This window comes from Mustela lutreola, chromosome 1 (genome assembly GCF_030435805.1).
Source record: "Mustela lutreola isolate mMusLut2 chromosome 1, mMusLut2.pri, whole genome shotgun sequence".
NCBI classification, from domain to species: domain Eukaryota; kingdom Metazoa; phylum Chordata; class Mammalia; order Carnivora; family Mustelidae; genus Mustela; species Mustela lutreola.
In genome coordinates, this window is record NC_081290.1 from 62136242 (window position 1) to 62159282 (window position 23041).

General features: G+C 57.1%; 1 protein-coding gene across 1 annotated transcript in view; it reads left to right on the top strand.

The window, feature by feature from the left end:
- The window catches only part of WDR1 (WD repeat domain 1), a 44014-nt gene extending 21222 nt beyond the window's left edge, over positions 1–22792 (top strand). Inside the window, exons 6-15 of the mRNA XM_059165329.1 lie at positions 5969–6046; positions 6419–6499; positions 6814–7047; positions 9785–9877; positions 11263–11414; positions 12739–12826; positions 15378–15488; positions 18309–18482; positions 19966–20110; positions 21649–22792. Of these exons, the coding sequence (XP_059021312.1) occupies positions 5969–6046; positions 6419–6499; positions 6814–7047; positions 9785–9877; positions 11263–11414; positions 12739–12826; positions 15378–15488; positions 18309–18482; positions 19966–20110; positions 21649–21755 (1263 nt within the window). The 3' untranslated portion in view covers positions 21756–22792. The remainder of the gene's footprint in view (positions 1–5968; positions 6047–6418; positions 6500–6813; positions 7048–9784; positions 9878–11262; positions 11415–12738; positions 12827–15377; positions 15489–18308; positions 18483–19965; positions 20111–21648) is intronic.
- The last annotated feature ends 249 nt before the right edge of the window (positions 22793–23041 follow it).

Below are 23041 nucleotides of genomic sequence, written 5' to 3' on the forward strand. Positions count from 1 at the left end.
CGATCAGATACGAACATTTGCCCACTGCCTGTGTCCAGGGTGAACACACAGCTTGTCATCAGGTCTGCCTGTGGAGCCTATCGCCCATGGGTCCTGCTTCTGGACCTGGCTGCAGATCAGGAATGGAGGACATTGGATAGCAGCCCAGCACCACAGCTGGCTGGCTCTGACCGTTGGATGGGCCAGTGGTGTGGCTCGGTCCCCTTGGGAGACAGGACGGTGATGGCCATTCTCCTATGGGAGGATGTAAGATGCTGGTGAACATCAGATCGGAGTGTCCACAAGGAGATCTTCGGGTGCTCCAGACAGGCTCAGGTGGCCAGCAAATGAAGGATGGGGAGAAAAGTGTTCGGGGCCCTACACCCACCCAAAATGGCCTGTCAAGTGTTGACAACTGTGTAGATCAGTCTGACTTAGGCATGTGCATCTCCCCTGGAACCTCAGAGACCCAGAGTGCACCTACCATGGGTGGCTGTCTGCCTGCCCCCCTAGGCTCCAGCTCCTCTCCGTCTCTCCTTCTGCACCATGTCTGAGGCTGCGGGACGAGGACTGAGCATGTCAGGAGCACAGAGGGGTTGAGCTCAAGTTGCTGCTGTGAGAAAGACGAAGTTGTGTTTCCATTTCAGTAAGTGCTAGAATAAAATGCTGGTGGTGTGTGTACCCAAGGGGAGGTGAGGGCAGGGTTAAGCCAGAGTGCCTGAACGTGCTCAGGTCAGCCCTCCCTGGCCATCCTGCTGCCCTACGTGGGGGTGCTGGGTAGCTTTTCTCTTTGGTTCTTGAGCTCAGCTGTAAACTGACTGCTCATGTTGTACAATAAGTGTAGACTCCTGGCTCCTGGGGAGCTGAGTAAGGACCCACTTCATCTCGAGCCAGCCAGGCCCTTGGGCTGTCAGGTCAGCGTCAGCATGAATTTTCCTTTGCCTGGACCTGCGATGGGCTCCAGAAGCTGCAGAAAGATGAGGTGAAGGAACCAGCACTGAAATAGGCTCTGGACCCCCTCATTTCAGAGGCCATGGGCCACTTTGGGCAGATGACATCCCAGGATTGTAGGGGACCGGCTAGGGGACCGAGGCTTGCAGCGTCTCTGTTTCTGCTTCGTGCTGGCATTTTGTGGCAAAGGTTGAGGTTCCCTTGGAGGACCCAAGAAAGAAAGAGCAAGTGTGTGTGCCTTCGCTGCCTCCTGCAGCAGGAATTTCTTCCTGCCATGGCACCGGTCCTTGTGACCAAGGCGCGGCTAGCAACCCACGGGCACATTGGGCAAGGTTCAGCACCTTTCTGGCCTTGCCCTTTTCCATCAGGGACAACCACAGACTCCCCTTCTAGAGCAGGCACCCGGGAGGATTACGTCCTCAGCCTGTCCTGCAGCCAGGTGTGGTGGTCTGTAGGTTACTTTGTCTAACTCAGTGATTGCTTAGGTGGCACTCATGAGGCCCAAGCCTGCTTGTCCAGGCTGTGGTCGTGTGATCTGGAAGTGGAAACTTCCTGCCTGAGCTTCTAAGGGCGGATAGAGTCCACCTGAGGCAGAGGGGACACCTGGTCTTACCTCTCCAGCCAGGCGTGCTGTGCAGCATGGTCAGCTCTGAGAGCAGCTTTCTCCAGCCACCTGTGGTGGGGGGATGGGGTGTCCCGCTTCCTTTGGCACAGTGGAGGTGAGTTGAGCTAGAAATGTGTCTTGGCTATTATTAGAGTCATTGCCTTTCAAGGCAGTTAAGTAAAATTGGACCTCTGCTATGCAGGATTTTCTTGGGGGGTGTTTTTCCCATTTTCTGACTCTAAGCAGGGCAGAATGCCCGTGTCAGGCCTTCGGTGTGTATCAGGTGCCTGCTTTGGACAGGCTCTGGGCTGGGCCTGCAGAATGGTCTGCCTTGTCCTTAGCCGTTCTGCCTTCTGTCCTCATATCTGCCGGTCTTGCTGTTCAGAGAGCTGTGGGTGTGTTAGTCCTGGTCACGTTGGGGGCCAGCGGGATAGGTCTTCTTCCTCCCATTTCCTTCCTGGTCTGCTCTTGCACGGGCTGTGGCTGATGGTGGGGCAGTGACCAGACAAGCCTTCTGCACCTTCCTCTGGTCCTCTTTCTGCAGAGGAAAGTGGTCGCTGAGCCAGTCTGCCCAGGTGGCAGGAGAGGCAGGCAGAGGATGGGGATCACTTGTGTCTCAGCCACGCTGAAGCAGGAAGAGGGTGTGGTGCTCCCCCTCCAACCACTGGACAGGGTAGACTTCCCAGAGGGAGAGGAGGCCAGGTGTGAAGGGGGCAGTCGACTGAAGGAGTGAGGCAGTGTTGCAGTTGAGGACGGAAACCCACTTTCAGAGCACTGACTAAAGGTGTGTGCTGTGTGCTGAGGGAGGATGAGGAGGTGGGCCCAGGTGTCTGAGCCCATTTCTCCCTCCATGAGTTCATGACAGGGAGCAGGACAGGTGGGCAGGGCACTGTGCTGTGAGAGTTAGTAGCAGCTATATGTTCTGGGGACAGCTGAGGCCAGTGAAACCAGGGAGGGCCTCCCAGAGAGGACACCTGAGCTGACCACCTCATCTGCCTGTGCTCGCTGGAGTCAAGCCACAGAGCCCCGTGGTGCTCTGACCCTGTCGGTGACGGGGGCTCAGGTATGTTACTTATTACCTAATGGCTTCACAGCTCTTCTCAGTGTCAAGAGAGGGCGATGATGGGGGAGGGACAATGACAGTGGGGGTTCTTGGGAGGATCAGCTGACACAGGGCTCCACTGAGAGTCGGCTGTGACTAATGGGCGGGACAGGTGTCGGTCAGACACTGAGGACCTTCCACATCAGGGAACAGCCTGAGGGACCTAGGCCTGCGGGATGGTGCTGCATCTCCTCCAGGGAGCATGGGGAGGGGAGGGCCAGGGGCTGTGAGCCCCAGTCCAATAGGTGGTGGCTGGGTTGAGCAGCCAGAGGAAGGAGGAAGCCCCGCAGGTATGTGAACCCTCCCCATACCCCTCCCACACCCCTCCCCACCTTGATGTTTCCCCAGACCCCTTCCTTCTTCATACTCAGGCCTCACCTCCCTGTGGAACAGGCTATTTTTAACCCTCACTTTTTTGGTTAATGAGCCGTTCACTGCTGTTTTCCTTTAAGTGGGTTATTTCAGGAGCAGACATCAGTTTCCTACTCATTTAGACTCTTGGCCCAAGCTGCAGGAAAAGCTGACAGGAGTTTCTAAAGCCAAAGGCCTTGGTTCACACAGTGCCGGGTTCTCTGGGGGCATCCGCTGTTTCTGGCCCTCACTAAACCCAGGCTTTCCCACAAGCTTGCCTTGTTCCAGGGCCTGGGGAGTGATGTGCAGCATTCTTTCGGGGGAGGAGGGCCATGAGCCCATTGTGTGTGATGTCCCCTTCCCATCAGAGATGCTGAGTGCTATAAGGAGTCGGATTCCCGAGAGATGGCAGCCAGGGCAGAGGGCCCTTCTGAGGAGAGGCAGCGGCCTGGCCTCATAATGGGATCACTCGGGCCGCTGGGTGGACATGTGCAGGTATGCAGCTGAGTGTTTGGTGCTACCCTTCAGGAGGGCATCCTGACTTCTGTGAGCTGGGCTTGGGATCCAGGACGTTCCTGTTCTCTCAGGGAAGCAGCGGAAACTGGAGTTCGTTGTGCAGTGGAACTGAGTGGTGGCCAGCCACCTATCTCATGGCGTATTCCTTACGCCCGGTGAAGGGGGCCGGCATTGTACTGTAGTGACCCCTGTAGCCGGGGTTCATTCCATTTCTTGTGCCCTCTTTTGGCATCCAAGTTGTTAGGGAGACCAGCTGGCTCCCTCACAGCCCTGGGTGGAAGGCACCATGGTGGCATTTGGCCTGGGGAGGGAAGATCTGACCCAGGTACTCCCCACAGCCAGTGCAGCCAAGCCTAGAGATCTGGAAGAGAAACCAGAGCCCCAGGTTCTCTCTGGGCCTGGCTGTCTCGGAGGGGTTGGAGGTTCCCCAAAGCCCTAACGGTGGTAAGGTGGTGAGTGACAGGTGGCTATGAGGGAGACAGAAGCACCCAGGAGGGCTTGAGAGATCCCGGCTTGGGAAGCAGACTCCTTCCACTGTGGTTCAGCTTGGCAGATTGCACCTGCTCTAAAACCCAGAGGCCAGACCTGGGAGCAGGGAAGGTCAGCCCTCACCCAGATGAGCACACACTGTAAAACCGGCCATAGCCTTGTCACCCTGCAGGCCTGAGCTGGCTGAGGCTGGGCCCTGGGAGTGAGGTGTGTGGCATGTTAGTAGTGGGAACTGCCTCCCAGTGGTCCCAGAATCAGGGCCAAGTTCAGGCTGAAGCTGTGAGCCCATCATAAACCTCCGTCACAGGCACCGGTGATGATGCCCTAGAGGACAGGCTCTTGAGTCAGAACCAAGTTGGCAGCCCCATGATTGTGCTTGCCGAAAAGAGATAGGAAGGCAAGCCAGCTTGGTGGCTCACCAGTGTCACTGTGCTCAGAAGGCTCAGGCTTTCCTGTCCCCAGCCCTGCGGGGGAAACCCCCTGAGGGAGAGGAAATGCTGGCTGCTTCCGGCCAGCAGTGAGATCTGAAGAGCAGCATGCCGGGCTGTCTCCGTGCTCCAGCACTGGACCCGAGGTTCGTGGGGCCCGAGGGGCCTGGCCTGGAAGTGTCCTTGGGCAGAGAACACAGTCTCCTGGCTCCAAGGGACAGAGCTGCCTGCAGCAGGGAAACCCCACTGCGGGGCAACTCCTCTGCTCAGCCTCCCAGGTGGACTTTGCAGACACGTGGATTCCTCTGGTCCTGGCCTGTGGCTTCCCTCCTCAGGATCCTGGCCCCAATTTCTCCTTCCTGGCCTGAGCTGCTTCGCCAGTGCATTAAGCATGGTGTCCTTGAAGGGCTCTTCCTCTGGGAGTGTCACAGACGGTGTGCCCCATGCCTGTTCCTGGGCTGCCGTAACAAGGGATGACAAGCCAGGGGTTCAGCATGGGTTTATTCTCGGTTCCTGAAGCCAGAGCCTGAGCTCCCCATGTCAGCAGGCTGGTGTTCCCCAAACTCCGTTGGCCCGAGGGGCACCCTCCCAATCTGCCTATGTCTTCACGGGCTCTTCCCGCACCCGCTATCTGTCTGTCCCAGTCTCCCTCTTCGGAGTGCACCAGTCACTGTAGTGGCGCCGCCCTAAGGACCTCATCATACCTCGACTGCATCTGTATAGACCCTCTTTCCTGAGGTTTCCATTCACAGGTGGCACAGTTTCAGCCCAATTCAGCCCCTTGCATGACACAGACACACATGGAGCCTTCACACGAGCGGCTCCTGACTTAAGTGGACTTGTGCTTGGCCTCAGGGAATGCTGTGGGGCAGGTGATGGGCGGTTAGGTGTTTATGCCCCAGGAGCCCTTAACCCTCCCTGCTTTGAGAAGCGCTTATATTATTAAGTTCACTGAAGGGGTGTTTCTTGAAGGTAGGGGAAGGGGCATGTGGCATTTAGAGGATGTTTTCTTATGCAGACCTTTGATGGGGGAGAGAATGAATCTTTAGGATAGGAAATCATCCCTGGAGGTCGTCTGGAGTCTTAGTCCCCAGAAGTGCAAAACCGTTGTTTAATTTCTTTAAAAGCTCAGTTGTTAACTCCACTCCATCCCAACCCTTCCCAGTACCTGCTGTGTGCCTAACCCTGGAGACTCAGGGGAAGAGGCCTAGGGTTCTGGACTTGAGCTACCTCTGGGGCCCTGACTCTGTCTGCTCTGCAGATTGAGGGTGAGGGGAACTCATGCATCCCACCAAGCATGGGGCTGGGAGGCCTAGCAGAGGACGGCCTGGGCACAGATGGGCCTGGGCCAAGGCAGGCGGGCTGAAGCAGACCTCCTGGTGAGTCAGGAGCTACTTCGGGAGTATTCTGTTTAAGGGCCGAGGTCTTCCTGTGGACTGACCGTTCACACTGGCAGCTGGAGCAGAGGTTTGAAGCAGACTGCGTATTTCATAGAGAACTTTCCAGAACCTCCTGCCATCAGGTGGATAATTGTGCTCTTTCTTGCAGGACCACAGCCGCTTTGTCAACTGTGTGCGATTCTCTCCTGATGGGAACAGATTTGCTACAGCCAGCGCCGATGGGCAGGTGAGAGCCGGGGCCTGGGGGTGGTAGGGGCTCATTTGATCACCTCCCAGCTCTTCAGGGCAGACTAGCCTCCCAAAGCTTGTCTTGCTGGGGGAACTATCGCTTTCCCTCCATTCCATTCCTGGAAGGTGCACAGTTCCCAGGCTGTGTCATCACAGCTTGGTGCGCACCCCCACACCCCCGTTCCCATCTCTCTCCTTTTAAATGGAGCTGGAAACTCCCCCATTTAGCACGTTTTTCAGATTCCTTTTTTAAGAGTCACAGTAGCAAGCTCTTGACGGTAGAGCAGGGACGGGGAAGAGCTCATCTTGCGTGCCAGCTGGTGAGCGCGTCCTCCCACCTGTGACCCACGTGTGTGTTATTCTTTGAAAGATTTACATCTACGATGGAAAGACGGGAGAGAAAGTGTGTGCCCTGGGAGGCGGCAAGGCTCATGACGGAGGCATTTACGCTGTGAGTATGGATCCGTGGTGTGTGACTGTGTCAGCCACCGTTGGGGGCCGTGTCCATGAGTGCAGTGGTCAGTACACAACTAGAAGTTAGAACCATGAAGTGTGAGGGGGTGAAGTGGAGAGCTTCAGGATCACACAGAAGGGGTGTCGTAGCTTGGAGAAGCCAGTGGCTAGAGCAGGGAGGGGCCTGGACACCTGGTCTCCCCAGCCGTCGCTTCTCCCTGCTCAGAAATGGGGGCTTTGGGCAGGCTGCTTTCCGAGGCCCCTTCCCACTCTGTGTTCTCTGATACCGGGCCCGCTGTTTCATTTGAGTAGATCAGCTGGAGCCCTGATAGCACCCATTTGCTTTCTGCTTCTGGAGACAAAACCTCGAAGATTTGGGACGTCAGTGTGAACTCTGTCGTCAATACGTTTACAATGGGCTCCACCGTTCTGGACCAGCAGCTGGGCTGCTTGTGGCAGAAGGACCACCTCCTCAGCATCTCCCTGTCTGGGTACATCAACTACCTGGACAAAAACAACCCCAGCAAACCCCTGCGGGTCATCAAGGTAAGGCTGCGTGGCAGCCAGTGGGGTGGTGGAAAGGGCTGTGGCCCAGCGAGGAAGAGGGAGAGCTGGCAGGAGGCCGAGTTGGGGACCCACCTTGGGGGTTTGGTCAATGGCAGGAGGCTAGTTGCTTTGGGGTGTGTGTTTAGCAGAAGTGGAAGGCTGGGGCCGAGCTCCCCTTAAGCTTCTAGAAGCACTGGAGGCTCAGGGCCTTGGTCTGCGGACAGTGCCCCTCCCCCTACTGTCAGGAGTCCCTGTGTCCTGGGGTGAATAGCCTCCTTCAGGTAGGAGCTGACAGCTGGAATGCATGGAGCTCCAAGAGCATCACTACAGACTTGGAGGACCAGGAGAGCACCTAAGGGACGGCCAGGAGGCCTGGGGACTGGACCTGGGCCCTGTGTCTCATTTGAACGTGGGATAGAGTGTGAGGAGGCCTGGAGTGTTACGTGGTTCGAGGAGGGAAGGCACATGGGAAGGAACAAGTTTGGAGAAACAGGCAGATCCTGAGGTTCAGAGGCCTTGAGAGGTGGTCAGGCCCCAGCCCAGCTGCCATCCTGTCACCTGGAGGGCTTCCTCGGGGCAGCTGGTGCCCAGGGTCTGCCCTGGGGACTCCTGCTTCGGGGGTGGGGGAGCATGCCTTCTCCCTGCATCAGCCCTAGTGGTCTTGATATCTCAGGAAGCCAGCAGCCCAGCGAGGACCTAGGAGGTTGGCTCTCGTGCCAGTCCCTGTAGACACTGCCTCTGCCTGGAGTTGATGGAGACAGTTGTCCGAGGTGGGAACTGCTGTGTCTCATTCAGAAGGGGATGTGGCTTGATGAGATTGAAGAGGATTGATGTGGTAACACGGCACTATCTATCTTCACTTTGGGTTCCATGCCTGCTGTCATGCTTCCCCCAGCTTGGACCTAAGCACGGGGCATTGCGGCCTCCTCCTTGATGGGTCCCTAGCTGGCGCAGTGCCTGTATTGTGCAGGTGTGTACAGCCTGGCACAGAGCCGGGGGGCATGCATGACACAGTCACTTGACTGGATCTCTCTCTAGATGGGATGGGGAGAGATTCCTTGAGAGGTTCAGGCCGTTGTCAGCCCACTTGGGCCCAGAAGAGCAGTTTCCCACTGGCCACTGAAAGCATGGAAACTACAAGCTGGGCTTCTGTTGCTCCCAGGCCAGGTTGCGGAATCTTGCAGGCTTTTACAGTCAGCAGTCAGAAAGTCCTTCCCGTTCCCATTCCCGCCACAGTAGTGTACGTGAATCCCAGGGGGTCCTTGGTGCTGATCTTGCGCTGCAGAGGCATCTGAGCCAAATGTGGGCGCCCCAGAGAAAGCCGGAGTTGGAATAGCAGTTCTTAGCCCTCCCGCTCACGGAGATTGAAAGAGGGCTGGATACCTGGAGACCCTGAAGGAGGACCAGGAGGCCTTGGAACTGGACTTGCCCCAGAGGGATTTGGTCAGAACCTGTAGGGATGGCTCTATCTGTTGGTACCCCGACACCTGCGGCATTTTGCTGTGTAGCTGGAGCAGCAGTTCTCAAGCTAGAAGGTCTGTGAGAGGCAAACATGGTGGCTGGGTCTGTCTAGACACCTGCGGGGCATGTGTTAACTCACAAGTGCCTGGGGAGTGCTGCGGCCCCAGGCAGGGCAGGTGCAGGTCCTGAGTCAGGATGTGCAGGGGGGATGCCCAGTGGGGCTGATCTGGTCTGAGGACCAGATCAGTATCAGGGCTGATAAGTATCAGGGCTGGCAGGACTCTGTCCTAGAAGGAGACAAGAGGTAGAAAGGACCCACTGTGTCCCCTGAGAACTGTGTGTACCTTTCTTGGAAGCTTTTTGCCACAGTGTGGCAACAGGCGGAACCTGCAGAATGCTCGGGAAGCTCTGGGGGTGAGGCCTGTGCAGAATTGTGCCACCCGGCCACAGAGCATTGCTGAGAAAGACCAGACAGAGACCCACCCACCCTGGCCCCCAGGAGCAGTTATAGTGAGGTTATGTGTTCCCTAGTAGCAAGGGACTGGCTACAGAGGAGTTGACTGTGCCCCCCACATTGCCGGTGAGGGAGGTATTGGGGGTCAGGGTCCGCCAACAGCTTGGGTGGGGAGGGGCATGTTGAGAGAGAAGAAGCTGCCTCACAAGCTAGGAGTCAAAGCTAGGGTTGTATGTTCCAGTTTGGGGAGAGAATAGACAGTAGAACCCGGGACTGTCTGGGTCTCTGAGTGGCTAGGAGGTCTCCCCTGGGTCCTGGGACTGTCTGGGTTCCTGCAGGGCCCGGATGTGTGCCCACTTGCCTCTGTGAGCGATGGACCCCCCCTTGTGGCTGATCCCGCTCACTGCTGCTTCCCGTCCACGGGGGCTCAGCTCGGACTGGGGCTCACCGGCATCTGCCAGATGTGAGCAGCAGTCCCCCCAGTCAAGGGCGCTGCCAGGGTCATTGCACGGACCAGGCACTCAGCTCCTAGGGTTTTATTAGATCCGGTTCTTGGCTGGGGTTGAGGTTGTGTCCTGGGAGGGAAGGGCTTCATGACAAGGTTTTGCCAGATGGGCCGTCAGCTGGGGAAGAGCTGGCCGCGGCTCACAGAGGGGGTTTTCGGGCACATGGAGCTTCAGGGTGTTGGCACAGACAGGCGCCGCGGTGTGGAGGGCCTTGTGTCTCGTCATCCCGCGGGGGGCAGTCGTGGAGGGCGGCTGGCAGGTGGCAGAGGCAGGAAGGCGTGTTCTCCGCTCACCTGCTCTGTCCTCTCCTGTGCAGGGTCACAGCAAATCCATCCAGTGTCTGACGGTGCACAACAATGGTGGCAAGTCCTATATCTACTCCGGGAGCCACGATGGACACATTAATATCCTTTGACTCACAGAGCTGGCTCTGGGGCCACTGGCAGGACAAGTGGGAGTGTTCTGTCCCTGTGGAGCCGGAGGCCAGGGTAGCAGCAGGGCTGCAACCAGAGGGCCGTGTCCACGCTGAGGTCCCTGGCTCTGGGCTGCAGCCTTGACCCGATGGATCGCTTCTTTGCAGCTCTAAGTGGCTGATAACTGCATCGAGCTGCTGCTCCTGCCTGGGCCCCTAGTGCCGCCCAATCCCTCGCACAGGCCAGGAGTCAGGAGTCTGAGGATTCAGCAGGACCTAGAATCTCAGTACTTTTCCCGTTGTTTTAAAAATAAGAGAACAGAAACCCAGCATGCTCCAGTGCTTTCCCCAAAGTCACCCCACTGGTCGGTAGCAGCTAGAACTGGAACTGGAACCTCCCTTCTGAGTTTCTTTGTGGTCCCGCAAGACTTTCCCTGGAGGCATGTGAAGCAGCCCTTACAGGCCACCCCCACCCCCTTGTTTGAGGCCTGGGGCTCCCCCTCCTCCCACAGCACCCTCGGGTTCTGAGGTGCAGGCTGACGCACCCCTGTTTTCACAAAAGAGCTCTAGCTAGGGAGCTGTCCCTACGGCTCTGGGGTAGGAGGGTGGAGAAGTCACCCTCTATCCACTTAAATGTGAGGAGGGGAGTGTATGATATGTGCCCCTCCTGGAGCGAGGTGCTGGTCTGCAGTCAGGCTGTTTTCAGCTGCCCTGCATTGCTCCCCTCCTGGTGTACGCCTCCTCTTCCAGATCTTCCCCGAGCACAGCGCCGGGGCAGCCTGGCGTGTATTCCAGTGCTCAGGTATCTAGGTTTCCTCAGGTATCAGGCACTGGGGTCTCCAATCCAAGAGCCTATCAGCCGTGGAGCATACCTGTGACACTCCAGAGGCAACTATAATCCTCAACTTGAAATGAGAACAGTCCACTCACTTACAGCACCCCTCCCCCATGAGCACCTCTGACTCACAGCGTGCAGACCATCCCTGCCAAGGTTGGGAGGCCCCGGGCAGTTCCTAGCTGGTCATCCTCTGAGCAGGGAGGCGCAGCCACCCTCCTGCTCTTGGTCCCAGGCTTCCAGCGCAGATGGGCTGTGGTCCATGGGCCCCGTTAGCCAGTGGGAACCCGCACACTTCCGTGCCCAGCTGCTGCAGGGGGTCCCCGTGCAGGGGTTCCAGCCGGACTGCTCACTCAGCGTGTCCTCCATGGTCCGACCGACCATCACCAGAACATCTGTTCTGAAATTCGGATTCAGACTTGCCATGGACTTCTCCTCAGGCCCCGTGCTCACAGTCTCATCCCGAGTGAGAGGCGGCCAGGCCTCCCCGGTGGGGCTCGCACCGTGTCCTGGAGGTGGCTTTTTCTTAACCCCCGCCCCACATTACTGGGATTCAGAGACAGGGGAGAACGACTCCTTCGCCGGAAAGGGCCACACGAACCAGGTGTCCAGGATGACGGTGGACGAGTCTGGGCAGTTGGTGAGCTGCAGCATGGATGACACAGTGCGCTATACCAGCCTCATGCTGAGGGACTACAGGTGAGGGCTGCCCAGGGCCCAGTCCGCAGTGCACCCCAGAAGAGGGGCTCTCTGCCCACATGGCTTCTGGCTCAATGGCACTTTGCTCTCCTCACTGCTCCCCCCAACTGCTTCTCTTATGGCCATGCTCTCAGCCAGGGGCTGCATGAGAGTCCAGGTAGCCCACCTGGACAGTGACCTGTGTAGACTCTGCCTGGGAAACCTCTCAGCCCAGATGCCCTCCTCGTTCTGTTCCTCTACAGCAGAGGAGGGTATCAGTGGGGCCGGCCTTGCGGGCTGTTGGGAAGGCCCAGCAAGGCCCTCACGGCCTCCTGGCATGCGGCAGGTGCTCAAAAGGACACGTAGGCACCCAGGTGCTTTGAGGAAGCGGCCATGTTGTTTGGTTTGGCTCCGGTGCCTTGAATTGGCTGTCCTTGGCACCAGAAGACTAGCTGTTACCAAACTGCGGTTTCCTGTGCAGAGTGAAGAGGTGGGTGAGCAGGGTCTGCTTCGTGAAAGGACAGACTGGACGTCTGCAGCCGTGCCCCTCTTCTACCTCACTGAGGCAGGGGACTCCAGGAGGACGTGTGACAGGCCTCACCTGCCTGGTGGGACTGGGCACTGGGAACTGGTTGAGCCTCGTGATGCGTGCGGAAAATGCCCCACAGTCTGGTGTCCAGGCCGCAGCCATTCTCTCTGTACTGGTGACCCTGAATTAGCACGGCCCACACGAGAGCCTTCCCGCTGCGTGGGCTGCTGCACCCTCGGCCTCCTCAGAGACCCCCGGGGCAGAGCCACAGCTGGTGACCTGAGCCGCAAGGTCCCCATGCTTGGCCTGGTCACATGGGATTTTTTTCCTTCATTTACTATTTTCAAGTTTTTGTGTGTGTGCAAGATTTCCAGGGCTTGTTTTCACAGCATTAACCAAAAACAAAGACATGATTTTCATCCATGAAAGTATCTGATTCTTCAGAAGAGTCACCCTGCTGAGCAGAGTGGCTGTGACCGTGGGAGCGAGAGGTGGGCTCAGTTCCATCTGTAGCCATGGATCGTCAGGGTCTGTGGCCAGTGGACTCAGGACGAGAGTGGGGTGGAGTTGCTGGGGGCGTCACAGCTATTCCACAGGTCATAGCGACTAGAGCACCACCACCCCCCGCCCCGCTCCCTGCCCCCGCTTAATTTCCAGTCTCTTTCCCTAGAGCTGGGGATCTCTTTCTCTCACTGCTCCTGGGTTTTGGCTCATGACTCCCTCAGTGCAGGTGGATCGGCATCTCTGAGTGTAGGCTTAACATACATGCTGAGCCCTGTGAGGTTGACGTAATGTGTTTTCCTTTGTCTCCACCAGCGGGCAGGGAGTCGTGAAGATGGACGTCCAACCCAAGTGCGTGGCTGTGGGCCCCGGAGGCTATGCCGTGGTCGTCTGCATCGGGCAGGTACAGTTTGCTTCAGAGTGGCGGGGAGCACCAGCCAGGCAGCTGAGCGGAGCTGGTGGGTGAGGCATCTGACCTTTTGCCTCTGGTGCAGTGGGAGCTCTGCTGCGTGTCTGTCCAAGAACCGCGTGCACACACATTGAGTCACTTGGTCAGCAGTTCTCTCCGGTAGCACGGCATCCTCCCTATCCTACAGACACGGAGGCAGAGGGAGGGCTAGTTGCTTGCCCCAGTCTGCAGCTGCCAGAGGGCACAGCTGTCAGGCATCAGCCTCCCTGTGTGTCCATCAGCCCGGGAGCCTGCTGGGTGCCCAGCAGCAGCAACACGGTTGTCTCAGCCATGAGCCCTGGAACCATGTGACTCCACACATGTTCCTTACCATCTGTGAGCTCCCTAACAGCTCCTAGGGGACTTGGGAGGCTCCTCTCAGTGTTGCCCGTTCTTTTTCTGACTTCTCCCGAGGCCACATGGTGTCTAGGGGCACCAGGGCCAGGATGGCATCTGGTGTCCTAGCTCTGTGGCCTGGCTTCTCATTGAAGACAGGTCACTTACAGACCTTTTCTTTTGGAATTTCGGGAACAAAGTGCCCTTGATCCAGACCCTGGTGTGACCCATTTTCTACAGGGTTTTGCTCTGATGCAGGCGGCGTCTGTCAGTAGACCAGGGCATCCAGGAGATCAGGGTGGGCAGGTGTGACTAAGCCCCCCACGGCAGGAGTGACAACCCTGGTAAAGATAGCTGCTGTTCAGGAGCCCACACCCGTCCTGCGTCACGTGCACTTAACGTGCTTCGGGGAGAATGTTTTCTGCGTGTCCTAGATAGCAGAAGCTTCTGCCAAGCAGTTACCGTCAGCAGCCTGGGCAGTCAGTGGGGGAACAATAGTGATGATCTGCATGGAGAGCCAGAGCAGAGTCAGGGTTGGAGGTGCCGAAAGGCAGCCTTCTAGAAGCACAGGCGGGCCTGGGCTGATGCTCCGTGTCTCCAGGCCTCACTTCCCTGTCGGTAGAGGGCAGTCCTGACAAGCCCTCCTCTGAGGCTCAGAGCGAGGCTTGCACAAGGAGGGTCAGAGAGGGGCAACCTGGTGCCACGTGGCGGGGTTGGGGGTATGCAAGGTTGTTCTGTGATGTGCCCCTGCTACGCAGGCTTCCTGCCCCGCTCCAGGTGGGATGTTTCTATAGAATATGCTGGAAGGGGCCTGTGATTTTAGTTCGGGAAATAGCTCGGTTTAAGTCTCACTTCTTAGGCAAGTTTTGGCAAATGCTTGGTCCCCTACTGTTTACCTGTCAGGTGAATCCACTTCCCGAGTCAGGCAGGTGGTAGGTAAACGTTCCTCGGGCTGCATTTTCATAGTAGATTTTAGGGTTCTGCCACCTGTCCACCTGTTCCCTTTTCTCGCCCCCCCACCAACCTCACAATACACACAGAAGCAGAGGCTACTGGAGAGTGGGGTCAGGGGCTGGCCCGCCCTTCATGGGACAGCTGGTAGCCTGGGCAGGGGTACTGTGGGATGAAGCCAGAGTTGTCACAAATCTAGGCCATGCTATCTGGGAGCAGTCCAGTGAGCAAGAAGCAGGAGGGGCAGCAAGAGTGGGGGTGGAGGGCGAAGAGGGTCCCTGTGTACAGAGGGCCTCTTCTGTGAGTGCCTCCAGGTGGCGGTGGGGGATGGTGATCCTGCTATCTCCAGGGGTGTGCCCCACTGTTAGCAATGCGTGTGTCTCACACTTGGTGAACTCGGAGCTGATACTTTTGTTTGCCTTTACTGAGGACTTTATTTATCCTGAACGTAAAATTCCGGCTTTGTGCTGTGTAGGCACTGGCTGGTTCTTCTGCCCTGGGAAGCTGAGGCTCAGGACAGAGCTGTCCCCATAAGCAGTAGGCGACTGAGCCAGGATCAGGTCCCTGTTTGTGTGTCCACAGGGTGCTGAGGACAGGCTGGGGACTCCGTCCTGCTTCCACCTCTGTTAGAGGGAGGTGAGGCAGGGGCTGGCTGGGGTGGAGCCCCTCCCAGGTACCCTCCGGTGCCTCTGGCTGACTTGCCCTGCACCATCCGTCCTGCCCTCCCATGGGATGAGTCATGCCCTGGTGGGAGGCCAGTGGGGAGCAGAGAGACTCTGTGGAGTGGGAGCCCATGCCTGGGGCCCAGTTTTTGTCCAGAAGACAGGTACCAGCATTGTCCCCCAGCTGTGGGAGACGCTCTGGCTGGCACACGTAGGATGCTTCACGTGCTGCGGGTTGGAGCTGTGAAGGGACTTTTTCGGACCTGGGATACCAGAACTTAGAATCCAGCCTGTCCTGTTCGTTCCTGTTGTTGCCTTAGAGCCCTGCTCTTCCAAACGCTGTGTCCCTTGGATCTCGCAAGAAGGCCATTTGGGAGAGCTCATTCATTATGTGACAGGAGAATGAAAAGTTTAGAGGTCAGATGGCTTCCTGGTCCCCAGCGACTGATGAGGGAGGAAGCACAACACAGGGTCACAGGGCGCCCGCCCCCAGTGAGCTTCGGGCCAAGCAATCTGTCCCCGGCCTCTGCACCTTGACCGCTGCCTGTGATTTTCAGATTGTCCTGCTCAAGGACCAGAAAAAGTGCTTCAGCATCGACAGCCCTGGCTACGAGCCGGAAGTGGTGGCAGTACACCCCAGTGGTGACACGGTGGCCATCGGGGGCACGGTGAGTCTCCTGTCCCTCATGTCCTCTGACCCCGGCTATGGGGGCGGTTAGGGGGTGACACAGGCTATGTACAGAGGGTCCTAAGGCAGAAGGGGAGGGAGCTAGTGGGAGACCAAGGGCCTGGGCAGTGAGCAGGGGCTGGGCTTGGGAGCACAGAGCAGGGGAGACTGCTGGGCCATCAACCACGTAAGTCCGTAGGGCACATGTGATTTAGTGTGTTGAGAGGGGACCAGCGTGGGTGACCTGGGCTGGCAGGTTGGAGATAGGGACATGACAAGAAGATTCCTAACCCGTGTTTAGCAGCAGTAACCCGACGGGCTCAAGGTTTTCCTGTAGTTTTGGCATCTGTCTGGTCCAGTGTGGTGTTCTTGCTCCTCTAAACCTAGAGCGCAGGGACCCTGTGGTCCCTGCCTGCCAGGCTGAGTCCTAAAGTGCTTTACAACTTGGCTCCCTTTGTCCCTTCTGGCCCTGGGAGGCTTGGGTGCCCTGACGAAGCAGCTCTGCAGCAGGTATGGCGGACCTTCATGCCCCAGGGGAGGAAGTCAGTGCTGGGCAGTGCCCAATGTGCCAAAAGCCAACCCAGGGGTCACCTGCTGGTGTCCACTGTGAAACCACCTGCTCCCCAGCTGCTGGAGGAGCCCGGGGTGGATCTCATGGAGCAGGTGTGAGGGCTGAGGAAAGGCTGGACTGTGGGTGGGGCTTTGCTCCCCAGGCGGTCTCACCTTCAACCTCCGAAATGTCCTTGCTGCCCACCCTTCCAGCCTGGAGGAGGACCAGCCAGAGGGGCCCCTGGGTGCTTCGACAGTGGGTCAGGGTACCTGCCCAAGCAGGTGAGGAAGCCCCCAGCCACATCTACAAGCTCTTCCCTCCCCCAAGAGCCCTTGGGCACAGTGTCGAGCCACTGCTGCCCAGACACAGGAGCAGGGCTTGTCAGCCCTTAGCCCCTGCACTCGAGCCCTTCCTCTGTGTTTTCGTCGTCGTGGCTGTAAGACACGTGGACTTCCCTGGTTTTCAGATGAGTCAGATGTGTCCTGTGTGTGGCTGCCCCTCCACGGGGCACTGCATCCCCTCCTGCCAAACAGCCCCACTGCCTCCCACAGGGTTCCCGACAGCCCTGCTCTCCTGCAGTGCTCTGCCTGGGCTACCGTCCCTGTAGGCCCACACCCCTGCAGTGCTGGCAGTCCCTTCTGGGCCTGTCACCGCTTCTTTCCTAAATCCCCGCTCTCTGGCATGTTTTGAGGAGTTGTCTTCCCTTTTTTAGGGAGAAGTTCACAGCCATGGTCCTGGGGCAGGAGGTCAGAGTCAGACATGGGGTTTAAATCTGGTCTTCCCTCTTGTACTATGCCCTGCTTACTAGACCTTTACCTTTTTAAAAAGAAGAGAGATGGCTATTCCCATGTTTCCTCAGCTCCTACTTCAAGGTCTTGCCAACTTTGGTCTTTCCTGGTTGTCTGCCAGCCCTGGGCCTGTGAATCTCCGTGATCACACGGAGCACATCTCTGTTTATCCTAGGTTTCCCCATTGTCCTCCACACACCAGTAGTCTCCATTTATTTTAGTGACTTTCCAGCAAGTGGCATTCCCATCACATAGTTAGCCCGGTGGTGGACGTTGGTGCTGTGTGCCTCCTATGACGTCCACTGTGTACAGTCTAAGAGCATAGCCTTTTCCTTTTTTGCAGTGCCTCCTGTAGGACATGTATTCACAGAACCCTGGAGCCAGGCTCCCACTGTAGGTAGACATCAGGCGAGCATATCACGAGAGCTCAAGGACTTTTGTCCTCATCGACCTGCAGCATCTGGACGTGGCTCTCCCTCCTGCATTAGGGGCAGAGCCAGGGCTGTGTTGTGGCCAGAGCTAGGAGACCTTGGATTATCTTGGCCCCTTGGACAGCTCAGCTGCCCCAAGAGGGTGGCCTGGTCCTTAATCTGACTCCTCCCAGGGAAGCCTTGGACAGTCACAAGGACACTAGTCACAAGGACACCTGTCCTGGTTCCTTTTGTCTGTCCATCTCTGCCCCCTTCATGGATTCATTCCGTGTGTGACACTTCTCAGGCCAGGCCCTGGACAAGTGTGAGGGGTCATGAAATTGGGGAGAGACAGTCCCTGGCCTGGAGGACAGGTGCCCAAGGTATGTCCGCCTGGCTGGGCTCCCACGGCATGGGCAGAACTGTTAGCAAAGATGTCCAGACACCCTCAGAGGCTTCCAGCCGAGGAGAGCTGGGTAGAGCCAGGTGCTTGGGCATCCCAACCTCAGGGACCCCTGGGGCAGTTGGACCCTCTGAGGGTCCCTCTCCCTCAGAGAGCAGGTGTGCCTCCCCTGTGAAGCGCTTGGGTCACGCCAAGGATGGGGAGCTCGCCAGGAGCCAGCAGGTTGGACGGAGCAGGGCGTGGTCAGAGAGCGAGTCGGTGCCTGAAGGAACCTCCAGGGCGCTGGAGAGGGTGGTGTGGATCCAGAGCACAGGGGGCAAGCAGTGTGGCTGGAGGACAGAGCCAGACCAGGGCTACCAGTGCAGCACTAACGTGTATAGGCGGACCTCATGGTTTGCCCTGTGAACACCCTGCGTCAGGACTGACTGGAGCGTTGATGGAAAAAGTCAGAGTCCTGGACACCCACACACATGGAATCAGAATTGGGGGTACCTAGCATTCAGCCTCTTAATTACTTCCCTGAGTAGTTCTTCCCACACTGCTGGTATGTCATGGGAACTGCTGACAGGTTTTGGGGGGAAGGTATCGGGAGCATGTGTGTGTACTCACGTATGCTCTCCCGTAGCGTGCACGCCGGGAAGTGACTCACTGCCCCTCTGTCCTCCTGCAGGACGGAAATGTCCGCTTGTACTCCATCCTGGGCACCACGCTGAAGGACGAGGGCAAGCTCCTGGAGGCCAAGGGCCCCGTGACCGATGTGGCATATTCCCATGATGGCGCCTTCCTCGCTGTGTGCGATGCCAGCAAAGTGGTCACGGTCTTCAGCGTTGCTGATGGCTACTCGGTGAGTGGGCGGGTTGGGGGCCGTGGCTTCTCTCCCTTGTCATCAGCCTGGCAGTTGCATGAGACCACACAGCTTCCTTGCTCTCAGGGCTGAATGATGCGAGACAAGACATGCTGCTGTCCAGGGTCTTGGGGTTTTATGAGTGAGGTAGAGCACTTGCCACAAAGTTAGGGCCCTAGACGTCGGTGAGACTTGCCATGAAGACAAGCCGATTGGTTCACCTGGGCTGCCTGGCTGAGTGATTTCCTGGTTTCTTCTCTGTCGAAGGGCTGAGACTAGATTTTCTTCTTGAGTCTCATTACCATTTGGGTCTCACGAGGATGAGCGCGCATCCTCTCAGCACTGCCTCGCGGGGGGCTCGGGGCAGGAGACTGAGCTTGGTTAGGGGGTCGGTCACTTGCTGGATTTGGCCAGAGCAGGGGGCACAGGCTGGCAGGTCTCCGGTCTCGGGGCCGTGCACCACGCCAGCCCCCCAGCACTTGAACGTTTTGGAATGCAGCAAAGATGAAAGAATTTACCACTGAGGTTTTGCCATTAACATCTCCCTGTATTACACTATCCATCCCGTGATCTTAATTCGGGGTGCACTTAAAGTAAATTACAGGCATCTGTATACTTCCCCATAAATACATGCACTTACCCAGTAAGTAGGCTTGTGTCTTTTCTTAGTCTGTGTGATGCTATAATGTCACTTCTGGTAAGAGGGGCGGGTGAAGGCAAGTGTCCGCCTGTGTTGGACAGAAAGCTTGTAACTTGCACCTCCATGGACATACACCCTGCCTCCTGGGGGATTTTTCTGCTCCCTTGCCACGTTTCTCAACTTTTGTGTTTATCTCATTTTTAGTGATTTCATGTATGTACAACAGAAGTCTTGTTGACGTTATGCTAAGTAGGCAGGGTGGTATCAACACAGTATGGAACAGGCAAACTTGAAAAAGAAAATCCTCGGGAGGTCGACCTCATCTAGGGATTAAGGAAATGGAATGCCCTGAAGAAAAACCATCCCTACAGCGTCAGGAAAGTGCTAGTCCTCCAGCTTGCAGGCCCCGTCCAGTCCTCGCCCCACAGAGTAGAGAGTAGCAGGCAGATGTAGTGGGGAGGGGCCGGCTGCCTCCCTCTGCTGCCGTACTTTCCCTGCGCACCCCCTGCCCAAGGCGGGGCCCCTTGAGCCTTCGTGTCAGCGTGATAACCCTGGCTGGGCTGAGGGCCCCGTGAAGGAGCGCACACACACCTAGCACCTCAGGGTAGGTGCTGTGGTAGAGGCCGTCTGGTCCCAGGGACACAGTGGCTGCTGCCCAGTGCTGGGCTGCATCCTCCTGGGCCTTGTCACGGAGTAGCGGACACCTCAGGAGGTGTACACGGGTTCTGGCAGAGAGCACTATGTCAGCATCGGCCCTCACTGTGGTCAGAGGGCAGGTGAGATGACACGTGCCCCTCTGGCCTGAACCCTGACCTACCCCTTCTGTTTTTAACCCGAAACTAGGAGAACAATGTTTTTTACGGACACCACGCGAAGATCGTCTGCCTGGCCTGGTCACCAGACAACGAGCACTTTGCCTCTGGTGGCATGGACATGATGGTGTACGTCTGGACCCTGAGTGACCCCGAGACCAGGGTCAAGATCCAAGGTGACTCTCGCTCCTACATCAGCTCCCCAGGCAGCCCCAGAGAGGCTGTCCCCAAGCCCAAGTGTCCTCTTTGTGCTTCTGGGGAAGTTAGCCCTGAGAAGCATGGCCCTCATTCCCCTGGCCCCTGCTTGACACACAGAGGGAGGGATGATGCGTGTGTTCCCTGAAGGAGAGGAGGTGGTGTCCATTCACCGGACACTCACCTTCACAGATGGGGATTCCTCTTGACATCTCTTCCTTATCCCGCTGGGCTCCCATGGCAAAGTACCGCAGACTAGGTGGCTCAGAAACCACAGAACTATTGCTCACAGTTCAGGAGGCTGAAGTCCCAGATGGGGGGTTGCAGGGCTGGGGCGTGGGGGAGCTCTTCCAGGTCAGAGACTTGCAGGGAGGGGCAGTGCTCTGTGGGGTCTGTTTAATAAGGCACTGATCCCCCCACCCTTGGACATTAGGTTTCCGGCGTACAACGTGGGCGACAGATGCAAGCATTCAGACCACAGCACTGCCCCTTCCCCTACCCCACCCCCTAAATTAAACAGCTGAGCAGATTTTCCCCACAGTGGGCAGCATTCAATAGTAGTTCAGAGCCGGGTTTTTTTTTTAAAGATTTTATTCATTTATTTGACAGACAAAGATCACAAGCAGGCAGAGAGGCAGGCAGAGAGAAAGAGGAGGAAGCGGCTCCCTGCTGAGCTGAGAGCCCGACGCGGGGCTCGATCCCAGGACCCCGGGACCATGACCCGAGCCAAAGGCAGAGGCCCTAACCCACTGAGCCACCCAGGCGCCCCTCAGAGCCGGTTTTTTAGCAGCCCTGTTTAAAAAACAAAACAACAACAAAAAAGTAAAACTATTCTTAATAGTAAGTTTTATTTAGCCCAGCATATTTTTTTCTCCATGTGGCAATAGCTCACTTCAAGGACTCTGTGGTCACAAGTGGTTCGTGGGAACTGTGTCTGTCCCGGTGTCACCCCCCCAGGCAGAGGGGATTTACCTGGGCTCCCTGCTCTGTTTGTAGTAAGACCCACCAAGTCAGCAGGGTGGAGGCAGGAGACTGGGGGGGAATGGGGTCACCCCTGGTGCACCTCACACAGGGGGCGACTCTCGGGGTCTTCTGGTCACGAGTCCACCAATTACAGAGGTTTCTCGGCCTTTTCATCCTCCCCCCCACCCCATCACCGCAGATACGCCAGGAGGCTGTGTATCCTCTGTGTAGTGTTGCTTATGCATGAAAAGAAGTAAGACTTTTCTCACACACACCCCATGGGAGGAGCAGTTCTGTCCCCCAGGGGACCTTGTTGGTTGTTGAGACAGTCCCCATGTCTGGGAGGGACCGGCTTGAGAATGGCTGCACCCACTGTCCACCCAGATAGATGTTCACCCTTCCGGGAGAAGGGCCAGGATTGGATGAACAGCAGTCTGCGGTCAGTTCCTCAGGGCCCGCTGTCAGTGTTGCCACAGCCTGTCCCCTGCTCCTCGTCTGCGGTGTTGCAGGGGCAGAGACACGGGGCTCACCCTCAGCATAACTTCTCTCTCCCCAGATGCGCACCGACTTCACCATGTCAGCAGCCTGGCCTGGCTGGACGAGCACACGCTGGTCACGACGTCTCATGATGCCTCTGTCAAAGAGTGGACAATCACCTACTGAGGACCCCCTCCGTTGGACGGACCGAATCAGGGACTAGAGCTTATGCAGCCGAACACGTCATTTCTCCCAGTCTCTCTGCCATGCGCCCCCACGTCCCCACCCGCTCAAAAGGGGGGGCCTTACCGCGCGTACCCTCAGCTCTCTGCAGGGTGTCCATACCTGTACACGTCCTTCTGAAAGCTTTAGACAGTGACAGTTTGCACATGAAAAATAAAGCAAGCACTTAAACAACGTGTGAAGCGTAACTCAAACCCACCACCCACCCAGACTGAGTGCAGAACATTCCAGAGGCAGAGCCTCGAAAGCACACAGACCCGCCCCCGCGGCTCCTGCTGTCTGGCGGGGGAGGCTGCGGCTGTGGGCCGCACCCCTCTCTGCGAATCCCTCCCCTGCAGACCCCTTCCCCGCAGAGTGCCCTGCGCCTGGCCCAGCAAGGGGCCCTGGGACAGCTCAGCCCTGCAGAGTTCTGCAGAGCAGGTTCCGCTGGGAGGCCTGGGTTGCACACCCTGCTGTGTGGCCGCCCTCGCCGCTGACAGGGTGCACTCATATGAATCTTGGAGTCACTGTCTGTTTTTGTGCTTGATTCTAAGAATGGAATTGTGGGACTTTTTTTTTTTTTAATGTATCTTAACTGTTGCCTGTCTGTGTTTACAGGCTCGCGCGCCAAGGGTGCCACCGCCTCTGGGCGTTGAGAGCCGGATTAGCCAGACCCAGGAGTCTCGGCCACTGTTTTGCTCTCCTGCTTCAATGTGTTTCTGTCTTTCTTTACCCCTTCTGCCCCCAAGAGCAAAAGTTAATTTAAAGGCAGAGGTGACATCACTGTAAACTAACCTGTTATGGTTTTCACTTTTTTTTTTTTTTCAGTGCAGAAATTAAAAGTAAGTATAAAGCACGGTGATTTGTAGTTTTTTTGCGTGTGTTGGAATTACTGGTAATTGTTGGCTGAGAGCAATCGCTCCCTTTGCACTTGTGAAAACACTTTGAGCGCTTTAAGAGATAAGACCAAGAAGTGATTAAATGTCTTTCTCTTCACTGTGGATGGCTGACTTTGTGTGGTGGTGGGCTGTGGGGAGTGTGGGAAGCTGTGCGGGACCCTCGTGGCTTCTCCCTGGCTTGCAGCCTCAGAGGGATATGTTCCCGAACTGGATTGCTGGATCCACCCAGCTCGAGGAGAGAAGCCCCACAAGGGCCCGGCACATCTGGATCAAATAGCTCTGTGAGCTGGGCCCCCTCACCTCCCTTCTTTGGGCCTAAATTTGTTTTATTTGTAAGCGGAAAACATTGGA